General features: G+C 35.4%; 1 protein-coding gene across 1 annotated transcript in view; it reads left to right on the top strand.

The window, feature by feature from the left end:
* LOC126282309 (serine/arginine repetitive matrix protein 1-like) overlaps positions 1-13,852 on the top strand; it is a 1,097,707-nt gene extending 1,083,855 nt beyond the window's left edge. The window contains exons 10-12 of the mRNA XM_049981964.1: positions 2,464-2,689; positions 8,855-8,960; positions 10,616-13,852. Coding sequence (XP_049837921.1) covers positions 2,464-2,689; positions 8,855-8,960; positions 10,616-10,765 — 482 coding nt within the window. The 3' untranslated portion in view covers positions 10,766-13,852. The remainder of the gene's footprint in view (positions 1-2,463; positions 2,690-8,854; positions 8,961-10,615) is intronic.
* The last annotated feature ends 3,753 nt before the right edge of the window (positions 13,853-17,605 follow it).

Here is a 17,605-nt window from a genome sequence, read left to right as displayed (position 1 = left end):
GAAACTTCACTTGACAATATTCTGCCGTGCTAGTCATTGAATGCATCATGCATTGCTCTCTTGGCAGCCAAAAGCATTTCATTCAGCAGCCCTCTATCTATAGTCCTACTAAACAGTAATCTCTGTTTCTTCAGAAGTTTCTTTACAGTGGCTGTATACTGTGGAGGTTCGCTCCCATTATGAACTGATCTGCTGGGTATGTATCTATCCACTGCACTGTCAACTATTCTTTTAAACTTTAGCCAGAGTTCCTCTGCATGCTCCTGCCCTGTGCTGAAAGTTTGATGTTCCTCACAAAGTTTGATGTTCCTCACTGAGGTATGATCCTATTGATTTTTTTATCTAGTTTACTGAACATATATATCTTCCTGCTTCTTTTAGTTGTTATTTATACATTGGGAATCGTTATTGCGACAACCATATCTGGTCACTGATACTAGTGTTGCTGTGGACATCCTAAGTAGGGGTCAGATCTATATTTTCCCATTACAACTAATTTTCAGTGGGGTTCCTATCAATTCTAGGCAGTTTCCAGAGAAAGTGTTAAGTAATGATACACAGAATGTCTTATCACATCCACCACTAACGAAACTGTAATTTTCCCAATTGATTGTTGGATGACTAAAGTCTCTGCTGATGATTACAGTATGATTGAGGAACTTACATACAAGTGAACTGAGGTTTTCTCGGAAGTTTTCAGCTACATCAGGAGATCAGTCTGATGGCTGAAAAAGAATCTTACCATCAATTTATGACCACTCTTGATACCGAGTCTTGGCCAAACAGTTTCACATGCAGCTTTAGTTTCTATTTCAGTGGATTTGACTTTCTTGTCTACTGTGACAAAGGCATTTCCAATTTGCCTATCCTCTGGATATACACTTAAATTTTCCCCACAATCTCACTGCTATCAGTTTCAGGCTTCAACCAGCTTTCTGTACCTAGTATTATGTGAGCTTCAGTGCTTTTTGAGAGCACTTCAAACTCTGGTCCTTTGTTGTGAATGCTTCAGCAATTAATTGTTAGTATTTTAATACTTCTGTTGGTGATGCACACAGTCTATTTGTACAGTTGGAAGAAATTTCTGCTGTGTGTAGCGCAGTGTAGAGGGCAATGTTATATCTGCAGTATTAGCAAACAAACTTTGCAGAAAAATTATTCTTCTAGAATAGAGTTTATTTCAAAAGGAGCCATGTTAATTGAATGATTACTTGCAAATAACATAATATAGTTGTGATGAGGGCTTTTTACATTATTTATTCACAAAAATTGAATCGTAGGTGCTCAGAGATCAAGCAGTTTATTCAGAGAAGAAATGGATTAAAACACATTATGATGTTATTGCTACAGTAGTCAGTGTGTAGGGAGTAATGTTGATCAAAAGTGCCTATCAGCATTTAATTTTTACTAAATATTCACTACCAAAAAGGAAATTCACGGGAAAGTGTTATAAAATTGCAGTAAGACAGTGTTACTGACCAGTACATACTTCAGGGGGTGAAATTGCATTACTGCCAAAAAACACGTTTAAAAGTGGAAAAAACTATTTCTATCTTCTCAAATTATTGGTTTCTTGCCCAGGAATAAAAGATATGTAGTTGGGGAAGGATAGAGATGAGGGGCAGCTCGCTCTGTCACTAGAATGACAGGGTCCCCACCGGTTATGAAAGTTGGTTTTTTCCCTTGTCTTGGCATCTTGGGGTCTGAGTAATTAAATACAGTGTGTCAGAATGCTACGGTCTTTTAATGGCAGTTGTTTCTGCAATTACACTATCATAGTCTCATGCAAACTGGCAGATAAAATTATGAACTGGATATATAATTTTTGTAGAACTTAAAATATAAGCTGGGTATTCCTACTAATACGTCAAGAGAAAGATAATGTTTACATAGAGAACAATAAAATGAAACATGTCTGTTATTGGTGTCAATTCTGAAGGCAAAACCAAGAAGCAGAGATGACAAACTGTGAATATGTTGTGCTGCCTGCTGGCACCAAGACTAGTGTGGCTTTACTGCAAGAACTGACTTGAAGCAAGTACATTAGTCTTTGTACATGCCAGGGAAAGAGTACTGTTGGGAATGTAAATATGACAGGTGATCGATCTCTGCAACAGCTGACACTGCATGCTCTTTAAAGAGAAATGACACTAAAGGAACTAAAACTTTTGCACCTACATCTGTTATTAACAACAGATCTCAAAGAAAAGACTTAATATTCAAAGATTTTTTTGAGGGGGGGTGGGGGGGGGGGGGGGAATATTCTTTCTTCCAAGACTCATTTGGAAAAGGTAAGCTTGACAGAAGGGGGCGGAGAACTTTATTTGCTGTTATTATTCATGTAAGAGATTAAGTTATGTATGTGCCTTTAACATGTTTGTACTATCATTCTTTTCATTCTTTCAATATCAAGATGTAAAATCCTAGCAAAGTAAAACAATTGGAATTGTTCTTTTGCAGCAGGCTGTACAAAACTACCAAACGGCAATCTTGTAATTGGTGGGAAGCACATAAAGCTGCCAGTTAAATCTAGCCCCAAGCATGCAATAGTGGGTTTGCCTCGTTCTAAATGGCTGCTCATTGTTTCGACTGGACTGCTTGTACTGCTGTTCTTATCTGCTGCTTTCTTACTGTATCGAATTTCGAAAATACAGAGCCAGTTCACAGAGCATCCACTTATAACAACAAGGTAGGTGGATTTCTCATAGGTATCTATCTCACATAGATTTACTCTCATCTTATTGCTGATTTTTTTAGGACATTAAATTATTAGTTTATTACACGTGTATTGTAGAGTACTTTCAACAAAAGTACTAAAACCGTGTGCTGATTTTGAAGCATTCCTCTGTGTTTAGTTGATGCGTTGAGGAAGTATATGATGTACTTTAGTGCTGAAACGTAGAGAATTGAAGACATACTATAGAACTGATCGAGTGAGATAAGCAACTGGCCTGTAATTATAAATCCATCTCCAGTCTTCATTTGTTCTCAAATTTTGAATTGTTTGCTTATAACAGAACACATTCTGAGAATGCAGCTCTGTTTGGCTTCCATAAACACTTTTCGATGAGGAAAGTAGCATATAATTTCACAAACTTTGTTCTGGTGGAGCTAAAAAAAAATCTTGTTGGTATTTTCTTGCCAAGGCCTCCAGTTGTGTTGACCAGCAGATTCTACTAGACAGATTAAACCATTAAGATTTATTTATTTTATTTATTTCTTTATTTATTCATCAATGGAACAATAAATATTGTATGGATGTAATCAGTTTATAAACATGAGCACACATTTACATTTACAATGAAACAGATTTCTCATATTTTGTGTAGTTTTTATAACTAGTCATGCACACATATATAATTACATAATATTTTGGTGATAATGTCGTATGTTGCTAATCTACATCTATGTTAAATATTCTTTTACAGTATAACAACTTTTACTTACAAAGAAGGTTTTAAGCTTTTGTCTGAAAGTGAGGGGCTCATTTATTTCTTTAATTTCCTGTGGTAATTTGTTATACAGTTTTATCCCATCATAAAATATGCTTTTTTGCGTCTTTGCCTTGTTCTTTCTATCTAGTTGCAGGTGGTGACAAGCTCTTGTTTCATGGTCATGTATTAGGCTGTTTGTGTTGAACATGTTGAGATTTTTCTTAATGAACATTGTTTTCTGAAAGATATACTCACAAGAAACAGTTAGAATGCCTAGCTTTCTAAATAATTCTAGACAGTGGGCCCTGTTGTTGCTGTTTGTTCTTATCCTTACGGCTCTTTTTTGTATGTTACTGGCACTTGTTCCCCAAAGATGATCCCATAGCTGAGGACTGAGTGTAGATATCCATAATGTGTTATTTTAAGACAGGTATTATTGCATACCGGTGCAAGGATTCTAAGAGGATAGCATGCTGTGGATAATTTCTTTGCCAAAATGTTGACGTGGTTTGTCCATTTCAATTGGCTGTCTACATTCATCCCTAAGAATTTGGTGCTTGTTACACATTCTAATTCATTATTATTAACTTTTATTCTAGTGGCATTGTGTTTTTTGTTCAATTGGAAGTTAATATAGTTAGTTTTCTTTACATTTAGGGTTACTTCATTTTTTAGTGACCAGTTATGCAAATCATTGAGAGCCTCGTTTGCTCTTTCTGACAGTTGTGTTGGATTTTCGCCTATTATTACTATGTTGCTGTGATCAGCAAAAAATATTTTCTTCTTTTTCCTGTCTTGTGCAGTTTTTCAGCCCTTAGGTTTGGATCTTTGGCCATGATTGCTAAAAATAGAGCTTTTTCATCAGAATACTTTGAAAGAAACCTAATTGGCATACCATTTGGTTGGAATACCTGTCTTTCTTAAGTAATGTAAGTTGCTTTGCAACACCGAGAGTATCTTCTTCCAAATTACTGATGTAGGCAGCTATTCTTGATTTGAATTCTGGAATATTTATGTCACCTTCTTTGGTGAAGGAATTTTGGAAATTCATATTTAGTAATTCAGATTCAGTGGCATACATTGGTAACATTGCCACTTCTACAGTGCAGTGAAGGCGTTGATTTTGTCATACTGTTGGTATACTTTACACACAACCAGGATCTTGTGACGTTCGCCTGCTTTATTTTTTCATTTGGTGTCCTTGGTGTCAACATAGTGTTGAACTACCAAAACCCATTTTTCAGCCAATGAAGCAACGCACTGACTACTTTTAAATGATGTAGCTGACAGGTGCACATTTGTGTTCCACAGTTCTTTACTTTCACTGTTCACAACCGCCCTCCCCCCCTCCCCAATATAAATATTTAATATGGCTAGTTAACTATTGTTTAACATTTGATAAGTCTCATTAATATGTTGGAGGCAAACATCTACATACTGCTATAATAGTTTACTGTTGAGCATCAAGCAGTAACGGCCTAAGCACAAAGTTCACAGTTCAGGAACACACACAGTCACTGTTTTAACACACAGCCTAATTGTGTTACACTTATTTCATAGTTCAGTTGAAGCATTGTTGTTGATCTAACAAACACAAGTTTCTTGTCTGAAACTCAGCCGTGGACTGATTGTCTCGGGACCAAAAATCGGGCCCATATATATGCTCACAATAATAGGCACTGAAACTGTACATTGTTTCATGTTTAATTTACAGAAATTACAATTAAAACTTAACTCACTAAATTACCTGATACATCGAACACTTCCTTCTTTTTAACAGTTTCTTCTACTACAATAGTTGGGTTTAATTATTTGTTAAAACGATGAAATTGACTGATATCATTATGCAAACAATACTTTTGAGTAAACTGAAAATTAATTTCGGAATTGAGGGCTGGTTCTGCTAACATGTTTTCGAATAGAGCCAAATAGATCCTTTAATAATACTATTAGTTTAATAATACTATTAGTTGTATAATTAATACAGAATTTATGTGTGTTTATAAGTCAACAACAGAATCTAAGTTACGAAACAATTACTGATTTCACCCTATAACAAAAGTATTAACTAAGAATAGTCAAAATAAGTTACATAATCAATTTCATACGTTAAACTAAGCACAAGATTAGATCTGGTGTTACATTCTTTGAAACTAAAGGCCAACCTTTTTCTTCTATGAAAATTCAGATTATTCTCGCATTATGTTAATGACAATTAGTCAAAAATTAAATTTAAGGAGGCAGATGGCACAAAACAAGAGGGGAAGTAAAAATAATACAGCTTGCTTTGTCACAGTCTCTTGATTTTCTGCCAGTTTTCAAGACAGAGTTTCATTGTGAAAACTATTAAAATCATCTCACATTGAAATTAACATTACATTTTGAGCATCTTTAAACCATGACCCATCTTGGAGTTTTCATCATCTTTTAAATATGTTTCTTTCATTGCTTCTTAAACAGTTTCTTGACTTGTTTGTGTACAATGGGGAATATGTCCTGTCTCTTACCAATTCTCTTGGTAAAAACACATTTCCTGTTAACACAAAATCTCTGAAATTAAGCCATATTTGATGATGCTTAGTTAGTATGGGAAGAATAGAGACTGTCAGATGGGAAAACGTAAAGCAAATTTCTCTCTCTCTCTCTCTCTCTCTCTCTCTCTCTCTCTCTCTCTCTCTCTCTCTCTTTTTATGGCTGTAGTTTGCATATAGTTTTGGTGGATTTTGATGTTGTAGTATTCAATCTTGCTGTAATGACATTGTGAACAATAATTCCTGTACTGTTTCTGACATGATGCTTTCTATTCGTTCTGGATTGCTCATCACATAGAGGTCTGGTATGTTGTCAAACCATTTACACTTTTTGGGGGGCTCCTAAACTAATTGCTTTGAATAACTTTCAGAGAGAGCACGTATTACAATTTTGGATGACGTTTTATGAGTGCCATTTGCTTTAAACTTGTATTTTCGCCAACATACTGAGGGAGCTTCAGGTAGCAGCTACTTTAATTGTATGAACTGAACTGGATACCTATTTGAAATGATTCAAATTTTCTTTGAATCTTTCAGAAATTTTACTATCTCAGTTGGGTGGGTCAGTAAAAGGAACCAATTATTAATTTATTCCAGTTGTTGGGTGTAATTTATAGCCATAGTAATTTACAGTAACTATGTACTTCAGTTTCACTCCAGGGTCAACTACTACTGATCCTGACACCACCAACAGAATTTAATTTCTTATTTCTGACTGCTGGTAGGTTCTTGGTAAAACATTTTCTGAAATTATTTCCTGCTTTAGCCAGCTTAAAGTACTTTAACTGATTTCTGCTTTAGTGCTCTTTATGAATGTATGGGACTTTGGTTCTTTGTCAACACAGCTACAATAATTTACAACAATAATACTGATGTTTACTAGGTCTATCCTCATTCTATGTTTGAGCTGCTCCCTTTCAGATTGCACCCTTGTTTGTAATTTTCTGAGACCCTCCAACTTTTCCAGGGTTGTAAATTCTACATAATAATTTAACATTCTACATAAAAATTTAACATTAAAACCATATATAGAGAAGGCGGTAATGTTGATTAAGTTACATAAATCCTTTGTTTGAAGTATTTGATAAAAACACCAGCAGCATAGTTGTTGTAGTAGTAGCAGAAGAGCGGTTTTTTTTTAATTGATCTTAAGGAGTAAAGGTAACACCTTCCATCAGAGGGCACATGTGACGGAGGGTAGAACTGACTAAAAATTTTGGTTATTTGATGGGAAGTTTTCAGATCTTTAACACTTTCAAAATAGTGTCCAGCAAATGCAGTAAACTTGTCCTATCATTTTTTCCATTGGTGCAAACAGTTTTTAAACTCATTTGAAGTTATGCTGTTTAGTGTCTCCAGTAATTTATTTATTTTCTCTTACATATTTTACATTCCTTTTTCCCATTCTACCTTTTAAAAATGGTTCTCTTTCAGGTTTCTTTTCATTCTTTCGAATAAAAAAAAAGTAAGAGGCCATATTCATTGGGTGGGTGAGAAACTATTGTCATTTGGTTTTTGGCCAAAAATGGCCTTACACACAGTGCTGTGTGCACAGGGTCATTGTCCTGGTGAAAAAGCCAAATTCACATTTGCCACAAAGTGGGTCAATTTTTTTTCTCACTGGTTCACATAGTTATTTTAGCATGGAAGGCCCTAATGTTGGTGAACTGTGGTACCCTGGGTAGCAAATTTGTGGTGGCCGATCCCCTTGTTAACAAAAAACGAACCAACATTGTCTTCAGGTGGATTCTCAGCTGCCTTGCTTTATTTGGTCTTGGTGATGGAGTCTTTCACTGTCTGTTTTCTGGATCATATCCATAACACCACAATTTCTTCCCTTTTGCCTCACAATCTGGATGGATTTTTGACTTTTCTTTAAGTTCCTGGCACATGCACAAATGATTGGCTCCTTGGTCATCAGAAAACACACACAGAATGAATTTTGCTTCAGAATGTTTTGTCTTCAGATCTTCAGTCAAACTTCATTGTCATGGACTCCAGGATATTTCAGTAATTTCCAGCAATTCAGCGATTGTTCTATAATGGTCAGACATGATCACAATACGTATTTTTTCAATGTTCTCCTCCATTCCGGACCATCCCAGTAGTTATTCATCTTCAATTAACATTTGACCACTTCTGAAAAGAAAGACCCACTTGAAAACCCATACCTGGCTCTAAGCTTCCTGCCCATAAGCCATCTGAAGCATTGCAACAATTTCTGCTGATAATTTTCCTAACAGGAAACAGAATTTGATGTTAGAATTTTGATATTTAATGCATTCCATTGAAAGTTGGCAAAACATGTTAAACAACTCTTACATAAACATTCATACTGACCACAGTAATGTTTCCACACCAATGTCGCTAGGGGCATCTGATATAAGATGGTGTCTAGTGAAGGCACCTAGCAGGAATTTCAGAACTAGTGTTCTACCAACTGCCAGAGAAAAGTTTGCATTAATGTTGGGTCCTCCCTCATAAACAAGACTGATATCTTTGCTAGCTGTAAGACAGATCCCTTTCTGGGCTACAGTACACCCTTTACTCCTTAAATTATAAACATATTTAGAGTAATTGTAAGGTAATTACTCTAACTGACGGTGCAAGTAGGTTAGCACTAGTCTCAATTTCTTGTTAGCATACTTAAGAGAATTAGTTAGCAGTGCCTCTCACTTCTGTCTGTTAATACATAACATGCCTTGTTCTGTATCCCTCAAGGTACTCCTTTTTCGTGCATTTTCAGAGCACAATTTGTGAATGAATGATGAAATTAAAAGATTTTGTTGGCACTGGATCATTGCAATGAATCTGCAGAACTGTAAACTTTTTATTCACTAGTTATGTGATTATCTCTACCAAAAAGGACTGAATATTTGTTTGTTTCAGTGACGAAGTATACCAAGAAATTTTGAAGTGGCAAAGTCAGCTTCATTCTAAATCAGTTAATGAAGTTCAAGAATTTCTGAGCACTAACTTGGACCAGTTGGCAAAGGTAAAGAAAAAATACTGTAAATTTTCCTGGCATTTGTTATCAAAAAGTAAATTAAATTAATCCTTCATTTTGCAGGATCTAAATGTAGTGAGGAAAATCATTTTGTCATAAAATCAAACAATGGAAAATCCAGGATGGAATGTAACAGTACCAGAGAAGGATAGTTGTTACTCAACGAATAGTGGAGATGCTGAGTCACAATAGGCACAACAAAAAGATTCACACAATTAATTAAAGCTTTCAGCCATTGAGCTGTGGTTTTAGTTCTTTGTTGCACCTATCATGACTCAGCATGTCCGCTGTATGGTGAGTAGCAACTTTCCTTCCCTGGTATTGTTACATTCCATCCAGGATTTTCCATTGTTTGTTTTTTGCCTGACGGCTTTTCTTTGATCCTAACCCTGTGTTATTTTCCTTTGTAACTACACTCTTTTGCATCCGCTATACTCAGTGGAGTGTGGTTTCAGCTCTCTGAGACTGCAGACGTGTGTGCAAGTTTTTTTTTGTGTGTGTGTGTGTGTGTGTGTGTGTGTGTGTGTTTACTGCTGGCAAAGGCCTTAATGGCCAAAAGCTTTAATTGTGTGAATCTTTTTGTTGTGCCTATTGCGACTCAACATCTCCGCTATATGGTGAGTAGCAACTTTCCTTCTCTGATTTTGTTATAAAATGTATTTAGAAATTTACTTTTGTTTAAAAAAGGAAATGTACCTTACAGGCAATTAAGTCCTCCCAGTTGAAATTCATTTTCAATCTGCATTAATACACAGTAAACCGCTGTGAAGTGCATGTGGCAGACGGCACTTCCTGTCATATCATGTCATCTCGTTCTTGTATTAAAGGCAAAGAGTTACTTAAATGCGTCTGTGTATGCTGTAACTGATCTAATTTTCATGGATCCCCACAGAAACAACCCACAGGAGTTGTTTATTCATAGATTACTCTATTAGCACTGGTACTTCAAAGGTTGTAAGTTGTTTTTAGAGGACGGTTGGCATCAGTTCAGGCTTTTGAGCATTTCTTTAACACTCTTCAGTGGGTCAAACAAACCTGTTACCAATTGTTGCTCTTCTCTATATAAGATGAATATCCTCTGTTAGTCCTATTTGTTATGGCTCACATAGTTGAGCAGTAGTCTAAGATGGACCAGAGGAGTGTTTTGCGAGCAGTCTCATTGGTAGGCGAAGTGCATTTTACTGTATCCTCCAAGTACATCAGTCTACTACCCACTTTACATATGCCTTAGTGAACCCATGTGGTCATTCAATTTTATATGGGTTAATAGATTCCAGTTGTGACTCATTAATATTGCACTTCTAGGATACTGTATGTCTCTGTTTCGTAAACTGAATAATTTTGCATGTCTGAACATTCAAAGGACATTGCTAATATTTGTACCACTTCACAATTTTATCAAGATGTGACTGACTATTAATGGAACATAACATGACCAGCAAGTTCTCAATAATCTTTCCCTGGGGACACCCTAAGTTAGTTTTATATCTTTCATTGACTTATCATCTGTAGAAATATGCTTCTTCTTCACTACCAAGAAATCCTCATTCCAGTCACTAATGTCATTTGATTTTGTTTAGATGCAGTTATCAAATCCTTGTAGGCAGATTTTATGTGAAATATGTATTTTGGTTCACTTACAGGTGCGTCAGTCACTGGAAGCTTTATCTTTACTAATAGTATCAGAGGGAGAACAATTACAGCAGTCGCAACAGCAGTCTCAAGAGCCAATGCATTCAGAGCCTGCTGGCAAGCAGCAGACTCCCACTCTTCCCCACGACAAGCATAGTTAGCAGAGGCTGTACCCCAACCATTCTGAGGCCACAGCATTGTCTGGGGTCTGATGATGGTGGTTGACATGATCTGCATGTTACTGTCTACTTGCCATGCTGTCTTGGTGTGTGTTTGTTCCTGATCTCAAGTTTGGGACATAACAAAATTAGTGCAAGTGCAAGTATATTAAACGTATAAGACTAGCCATTGTGTTTCATCCCACATTGCACTTAATAGGATTGCGATATTCTGCCAATACATGAAGTCCTATTTGTGTTATTTACTGGTATCTGACTTTTCTCATTAAGCTGTTCAGAAAATAGCTGGAAACGCCTCAAGAGAACATGATAACAAACATTGTCTGTGATACAGGGATAAGTGAAAGATGTCGGAAAGTAGTTACGTTATTCGCTTACATGCGACTTCAACTACATATATCCTGGAACTTCGGTAACACGAAATAAAGTTCCTCTACAGTTACTTGTTTCAACTATTCAATATTGTGAAATTAAACTGTGTTTTTACTAGAAAGTAATGGATCTGTATGCAGGAAAAACAACTATAGATCTAATTTTGTGATGACCGCAAAATATTTATTTTAATTTTCTAAATTGTAGGCCTGAGATGCAGAGTATATGTGGAAGAAGTGATGGGTACCACTTGTTAAAGAATTATTAGTACTTTTAACACACTAGTGCTACAGGTATTTTCAATCATGGATTTCACTTAATTAGAACTGAGAATAGAAAAGGAAAAATTATAAACAGATCATGTAATTTTTTTATCTGTTTGAATATTGTGTGTATGCAGTTATACGAGAAAAACTTAATCACGATTGCCTTGTCTGAATTTGCACTTTTAAATTAAAGCAAATGTATAAATTTAAGGCTACTAAGTTGGCCTTCCAAATTTTATCTAACTGTCTATTGCATTCTTAGATGAAATATGTTTGATCATAATTGCAAGATGGCACAAATGTATCAAAGGTGATATAGTGACTAACACCACCTTAAGTTTTACACGTTAGTTTTTTTTCTGAAAACAGTATTTTAAAAATCTACAAAATAATCTGTGTGCTGTGTGCAACAAAAAGTAACATAAGTTAACATCAGTTGCAGCCTCATAAAATTGAAATTTTTAAATGCAGTTTTCTTCGTGAGAATACTTGCCTGTAGCGATTTTAAACTGGCTGCTGAAATTTGTATTTCTGCCACAGTATAATGTTATAGAAAGTAAGTTTGGAGAAGTGAGAAATTAACCTGAAATTTAAGCATGTTAAAAGTTCTAGAAACAGGTCAGTTGTTGAATGACTGCATGTTAGAAGTCATACCAAATCTTGAAAGTTTCTTTTGTGCGCTGAGATGTAGTTCATCATATGCAGCAGTTCATGAGTTACTACTTGTCGTATACAAGTTCGTCTAGTAGTTTCCAATTATCCACATACAGGATATTTGTATCTTTGAGTTTCTAGATGAAAAACTAAAACTGTCCATTCATGGAGATACAGCTTAAGCCATCATTCCATTCAGAATAGTATTATTTGTCTCAGAGGAAAAAGCAAAGTTAATTTGTTCATATTAAATAAGTGCAGCTGGATACAAAAATTTGACTGAAATCACACTAGTGTGAAAACAACATAAACATCAGGCTCTTGAATTTGCCAATAATTGTATCCACACTAACTGTAACCTGTACCTAAAGATCTCTTGAAAAACCTTACACAAGTACCAACACCTATTTATTCAGTGGAACATGAAATTTTGCACATTTGAGAAACAGCGATAAGCAGTAGGAAATGTTCCTGTAACACGTGGAAAGACTAAAATGATAAAGTCGTACTTACTGACTTCAGACTATCAATCGAACATATTGTTATTCAAACTGTTGTTTGTAGTTCTCTTTGGAGGACACATTTGTCAAACAGAATATGAAAATGTGACTCTAAAAAGGTCTCATCAGTAAGATGAACTGAGTGAAATAATTTAATTTTATTGTTTGTATCATTGACTGTAGACACAGTGGGTGTTTTTGTGTGTCTGTCTTATTTATTTATTTACTGTAAATAAATGTTAAACACTTGTAAATAAGAAAAAGTGGCACTGGTGCAAATATTTTTTGTTATGATTTTATGAATATGAAATGTGTTGGGAAGGTTGATTGTGTATTGTGGCATAAATTTATGCAAGATATGTCCCTTTATGTCATGACTATATATTCCTCAAGTTTTCAAACAAATTTTATCTGTCATCGGCTATATATTTTCTGTGGTAAACTGGGGAAAGATTGTACTGTTTAATGTTTTGGACAGGAATTGAACTGTATGCCTTATGCTGTATTGCTTTACATAAGCAAATCTTTCCCCAGGTCTAGCAAAATTTAAAATATCCATAAAGAAATTAAATCAGGTTAGTACTTTGTATTCTGGATACTCAGTCAAATGTTAATGTTTTTCTTCAGTGAATGTAAATCTCTAACAGGGAGTCATAATTACTTTTGTTATTGCTACCTTCATAAGTAAGGAACTGCTCTATCCCATACATTTCTATGATAGGACAGTTGTGTGTGTGTGTGTGTGTGTGTGTGTGTGTGTGTGTGTGTGTGTGTGTGAGAGAGAGAGAGAGAGAGAGAGAGAGAGAGAGAGAGAGAGAGAGAGCAGTTTATATTGAAAATTCGTGATGAAGGGTAATAAACTGTATATACCAATGAATGCATGGTGCTGGAATTATAATAGACAAAATTCTTACAAGTGTCTGTGATAATCACAATTCATCCTGAGAATCATCTCAGGTATTGTGGAATTGTATAGTTATATTTGGATGGTATATAGAGAAAGGTGTGACTTCAGGTTTTTTCTGTGTAAAACGGTGCTTAGTTATTTATTATGGTTGTTTCAATTTTCACCTTCAAGTATAGGGAAATATAGATTCAGTACAATAAAAGTAGAATCAATGCAAAAAAATTATATTTACTGAGTGAATTTTCCTGCAGTTCCCTTTCATAAGCTGATAAAGTGTGATAGTTATATTTTACAGTCAAATATTGTAAAATTAGATGCTGTGTGGTGGTGTTTACACCATTAAGAGAAAGAGACTTTAAATGTATGTAAAGACCTGTAGGATGAAGACTTGTGCACCAAAAAGGCAAATAAAAAAGAAACAAACCAAATGTCACTAATGAAAGTGAATTTCTTAATATAATCTTCACGTTTCAAGCACTGCAAGAAAGCTATAATTAGTGACTGTGCTCTGTGACGCTCAGTTTTTGCACGCAGTATATAAGGATATTTTAAATTTCATGGAATATTATATACTGAAATGAGGCGTTCTGGATGTAATTTAAACCGTGCAATATGCACAGCAGACCTGTAAAGCACTCTAATTATTTATATTAATGTAATGCTAACTATCCATTACTACTTTTCCTGTCATATACATAAGATTTTATATGGAAGGGCATTAGACAAATCTCTGCTAAACAATATATTTCCCGTGGAAGTGATTGCTACTTAAGAGCATTTTTGTACAGTATTAGATTGCTATTTTACACTGTAGCATACCAAATGACAAGTATAATTTAATAAAGTACATATACGTCTTACAAAAATGAGGAAATTGTTTAAATTTTTTGCACAGCCTACCACTATTTCTACTGTTGAATATGATCTCAAACCTGATATCCACATGCTCCGACTTTAGTATTAAAGATATCTATTAAAGAAATACCGACCTTGGTATATGTTTCCTGTGTATGCTGTCTTATTTACTCTGTAATTGTGTAGTACAAGAGAAACTGAAGTTTAAATGAACAAGTTGTCATTATGGTTAAGGTGCCAATCATACTGGGAAAAAGGAGTGTTTTTGTACAGTTCCATTTTGTATAAGTCCTTTCAACTAAAAGTGGAGCTGGAGATTTCAATAATTTTTCAATTGTTTCAGTATTTTATGTTTTTTAGCATCAAGGTCATTTCAGAGTTTTAAGTTTCGTTAGAGGATCATTACTTAACATGTTTGCAAATTGCTGATTCATAAAATTTCCCTTCAAGAAAAGAGTCACCAACCAATTCTCCAACATTTTTCTTTTTCATTGAAATTGAGAGTTTTTTTGAAAGCATTACAATTATTAGTCTTTCCTCTCTGGGTCCCTGAAAGGAAACTACGTTTCCTCTTGATGTATACAAGACAGCCAAGGTTATGGTGTTCTTTTTAGGGAATGTGCATGTACTGTTTTGGTAATGAGGAAATAGCAGTACTTTCCAGCCCATCTCTCCTGTAAATAGCAAATTAAATCAGCCCATGTGCTATTTTTGTTAAATTGTATTCTTGAAATGTACACCACAGGAATATCCCTATTCTTGTGTGATACAGTACTGGAAAATCCTTATCTTATCTTTAGTATTTACTTGATAATTTGATCCATAGTTGCTACACCTTTGAGGGGAAAACAAATCTTAAGACATGGTGTAGTGTATCAGTTTGGAATGAAATGCTTGATCCAGTTGCTTTTAATTTTATTTTATTTTATTTCAGCAGTACATCGGATGCAGCAATAAGAGACTTTTTCTCGTTGATCAGTACAACTAATACTTTCCTTCAATAATTATGTAGAAATCTTTCGTATATATCATACCATACACAAGAATGGATTTATTTTGTGCGTGCGTTCGTGTGTGCATTAGACACGTCATCTTTGTCTTCTCTTCAGGAATTGGGCAGGAATTGCCTGTTACGATACCCATCTGTGTCAGGGTCTTCATCTGTCTCTTCTCCCATGGCACTTATAATTTCTTGTATTTAAGGGAAGTCTCTCACTCTTCGTCGTTTGTAGATGTTTGTTCCATTTTCTTCTGTAGTCTCGAATTTTATGATTGAGGCTAAAGCTTTGTAGTTCTTCTCTAATATCTTGATTTCTTGAGCCTGTCTTCTCTTGTGCAAACTTTAACACCTCTGAGGAATTTCAGTTCTTGTGCCTGAATCCGACTTTCTTGCTTCTTGGTAATCACACAGGTCTCACTTCCATAGAGCAGTGTGGGAACTGCAACAGTTCATATAATATTTAATTTGAGTGTCTTTCCTGGTTTTGTTTTTAGGTTTCTTTTAATTGTTCCACATACTCGGCTGAATTTACTAAGCTTAATTTCAATATCTCTGCTGTAGCCATTTGTCATTTCACATCCGAGGTAATTGAAATGGTTTACTTGGTCGAAGATATTCTGATCTATCACTATTTTGGTTCTGAGTGGTTCTTACTCCATAAAGGCCATTATCATAGTATTTTATTTTGAAATTTCCATGTTAAATTTTGCACTTATTTGTTTTAGCAAGTAGATTCCTTTCTGAAGGTCATCTTCCTTATCTGCTAGGATCATTGCATCATCAGTATATAGTAAATTATTTCAAAGAATGTTCCTGTCGAGGTAGATATCTAAGTTCTGTTTTCCATGTATGTATTATTTCGTTAATGTAGACGCTGAAAAAAAGTTTGAAAGATGCAGCAGCCTTGTCATACCCCTTTGTTGGTATCTCATTAGTTGTTTTACCATGGTGATCTAGAGTGATATTCAGGTCTTGGTATAAACTTTTTATCACATTTTCTAGATGTTTTGGATATCCGCAATTCGTCATTATTTCCAAAAGTTTCTGTCTATTGACTTTGTCAAAAGCTTTTTTTTAAAGACAATGAAAGCAATGTGTGTTTCTTTATTATACTCTCTCTGTTTTTCTATTATTTGCTGTAGAATAAAAACTGCACCTGTTATGGAGCATCCTTTCCTAAAACGCATTTGTTCCTCATGCAGTACTGCTTATGCTATGTTTTTAAGTCTTGTATTTAAAATCTTAGCATACACCTTGTATGCTGCGTCCAGTAAACTTACTCCTCTGTAATTACTGCATAGGGTTTAATCTCTCTTTTTAAAAGTTGATATCACTCTAGCTGTGTTTGGGAATACTCTTATTCTTCTTCTTCTTCTTCCAATATTCGTTGAAGAGATGTAGCAGTCATTGGTGTAGCTCCATTCCTTCATATTTTAATAATTCAGCATTAATGTTGTCTTTTCCTGTTGCTTTTCTGTTCTTAGGTGATGTTAGTGGAGATATTAATTTGTCAGACTGTATTTCAACCAATCCTTTCTCATCTAGCTATTCAATTTCAGTTTCTTGTGCTGTAAGATCATACCACAATTCGCTGTAATGGTTTATCCCCTAATCTTCTTCAATACTATTTATTTGTATCTTCTACAAGTCTCCCTCTAAATCACTAGATCGATTTCAACTAAATTTGGTACACCCATTACTTAATATTTAGGAACAAGTCCTGTTGAAGTAAAAACCCTAGGTTCCATAGGGGTGGGTGGCACAGAAGGGCTGGTAACCTCTCACATCTAGGCTGACATGCATGACAGATGTGTTGTGATTAGTAATATTGGAATGCATTCTAAGATTTATCGCGCAGATGGGCACGACTGAGCAGAGAGATTGAGGTAGAGGAAGATAACATGCTAAAGATGCGAAATTTAACCGACAGTAAGAGGATGCTGTGATATGCAAATGATTAGCTTCTCAGAGCATTCACACAAGGTTGGCGCCGGTGGCCACACCTACAATGCGCTGACATAAGGAAAGTTTCCAACCGATTTCTCATACACAAACAGCAGTTGACCGGCGTTTCCTGGTGAAACGTTGTTGTGATGACTCATGTAAGGAGGAGAAATGTGTACCATCATGTTTCCAGCTTTGATAAAGGTCGGATTGTAGACCATATCCCGACATTGCTGCTCGCATTGGTCGAGATCTAATGACTGTTAGCAGACTATGGAATTGGTGGGTTCAGGAGGGTAATACGGAATGCCGTGCTGGATCCCA

This window comes from Schistocerca gregaria, chromosome 7, assembly GCF_023897955.1.
Source record: "Schistocerca gregaria isolate iqSchGreg1 chromosome 7, iqSchGreg1.2, whole genome shotgun sequence".
Classification (NCBI taxonomy): Eukaryota; Metazoa; Arthropoda; class Insecta; order Orthoptera; family Acrididae; genus Schistocerca; species Schistocerca gregaria.
Note: the sequence above shows the minus strand (reverse complement) of the source record. Positions and strands in the feature narration are given on the sequence as shown.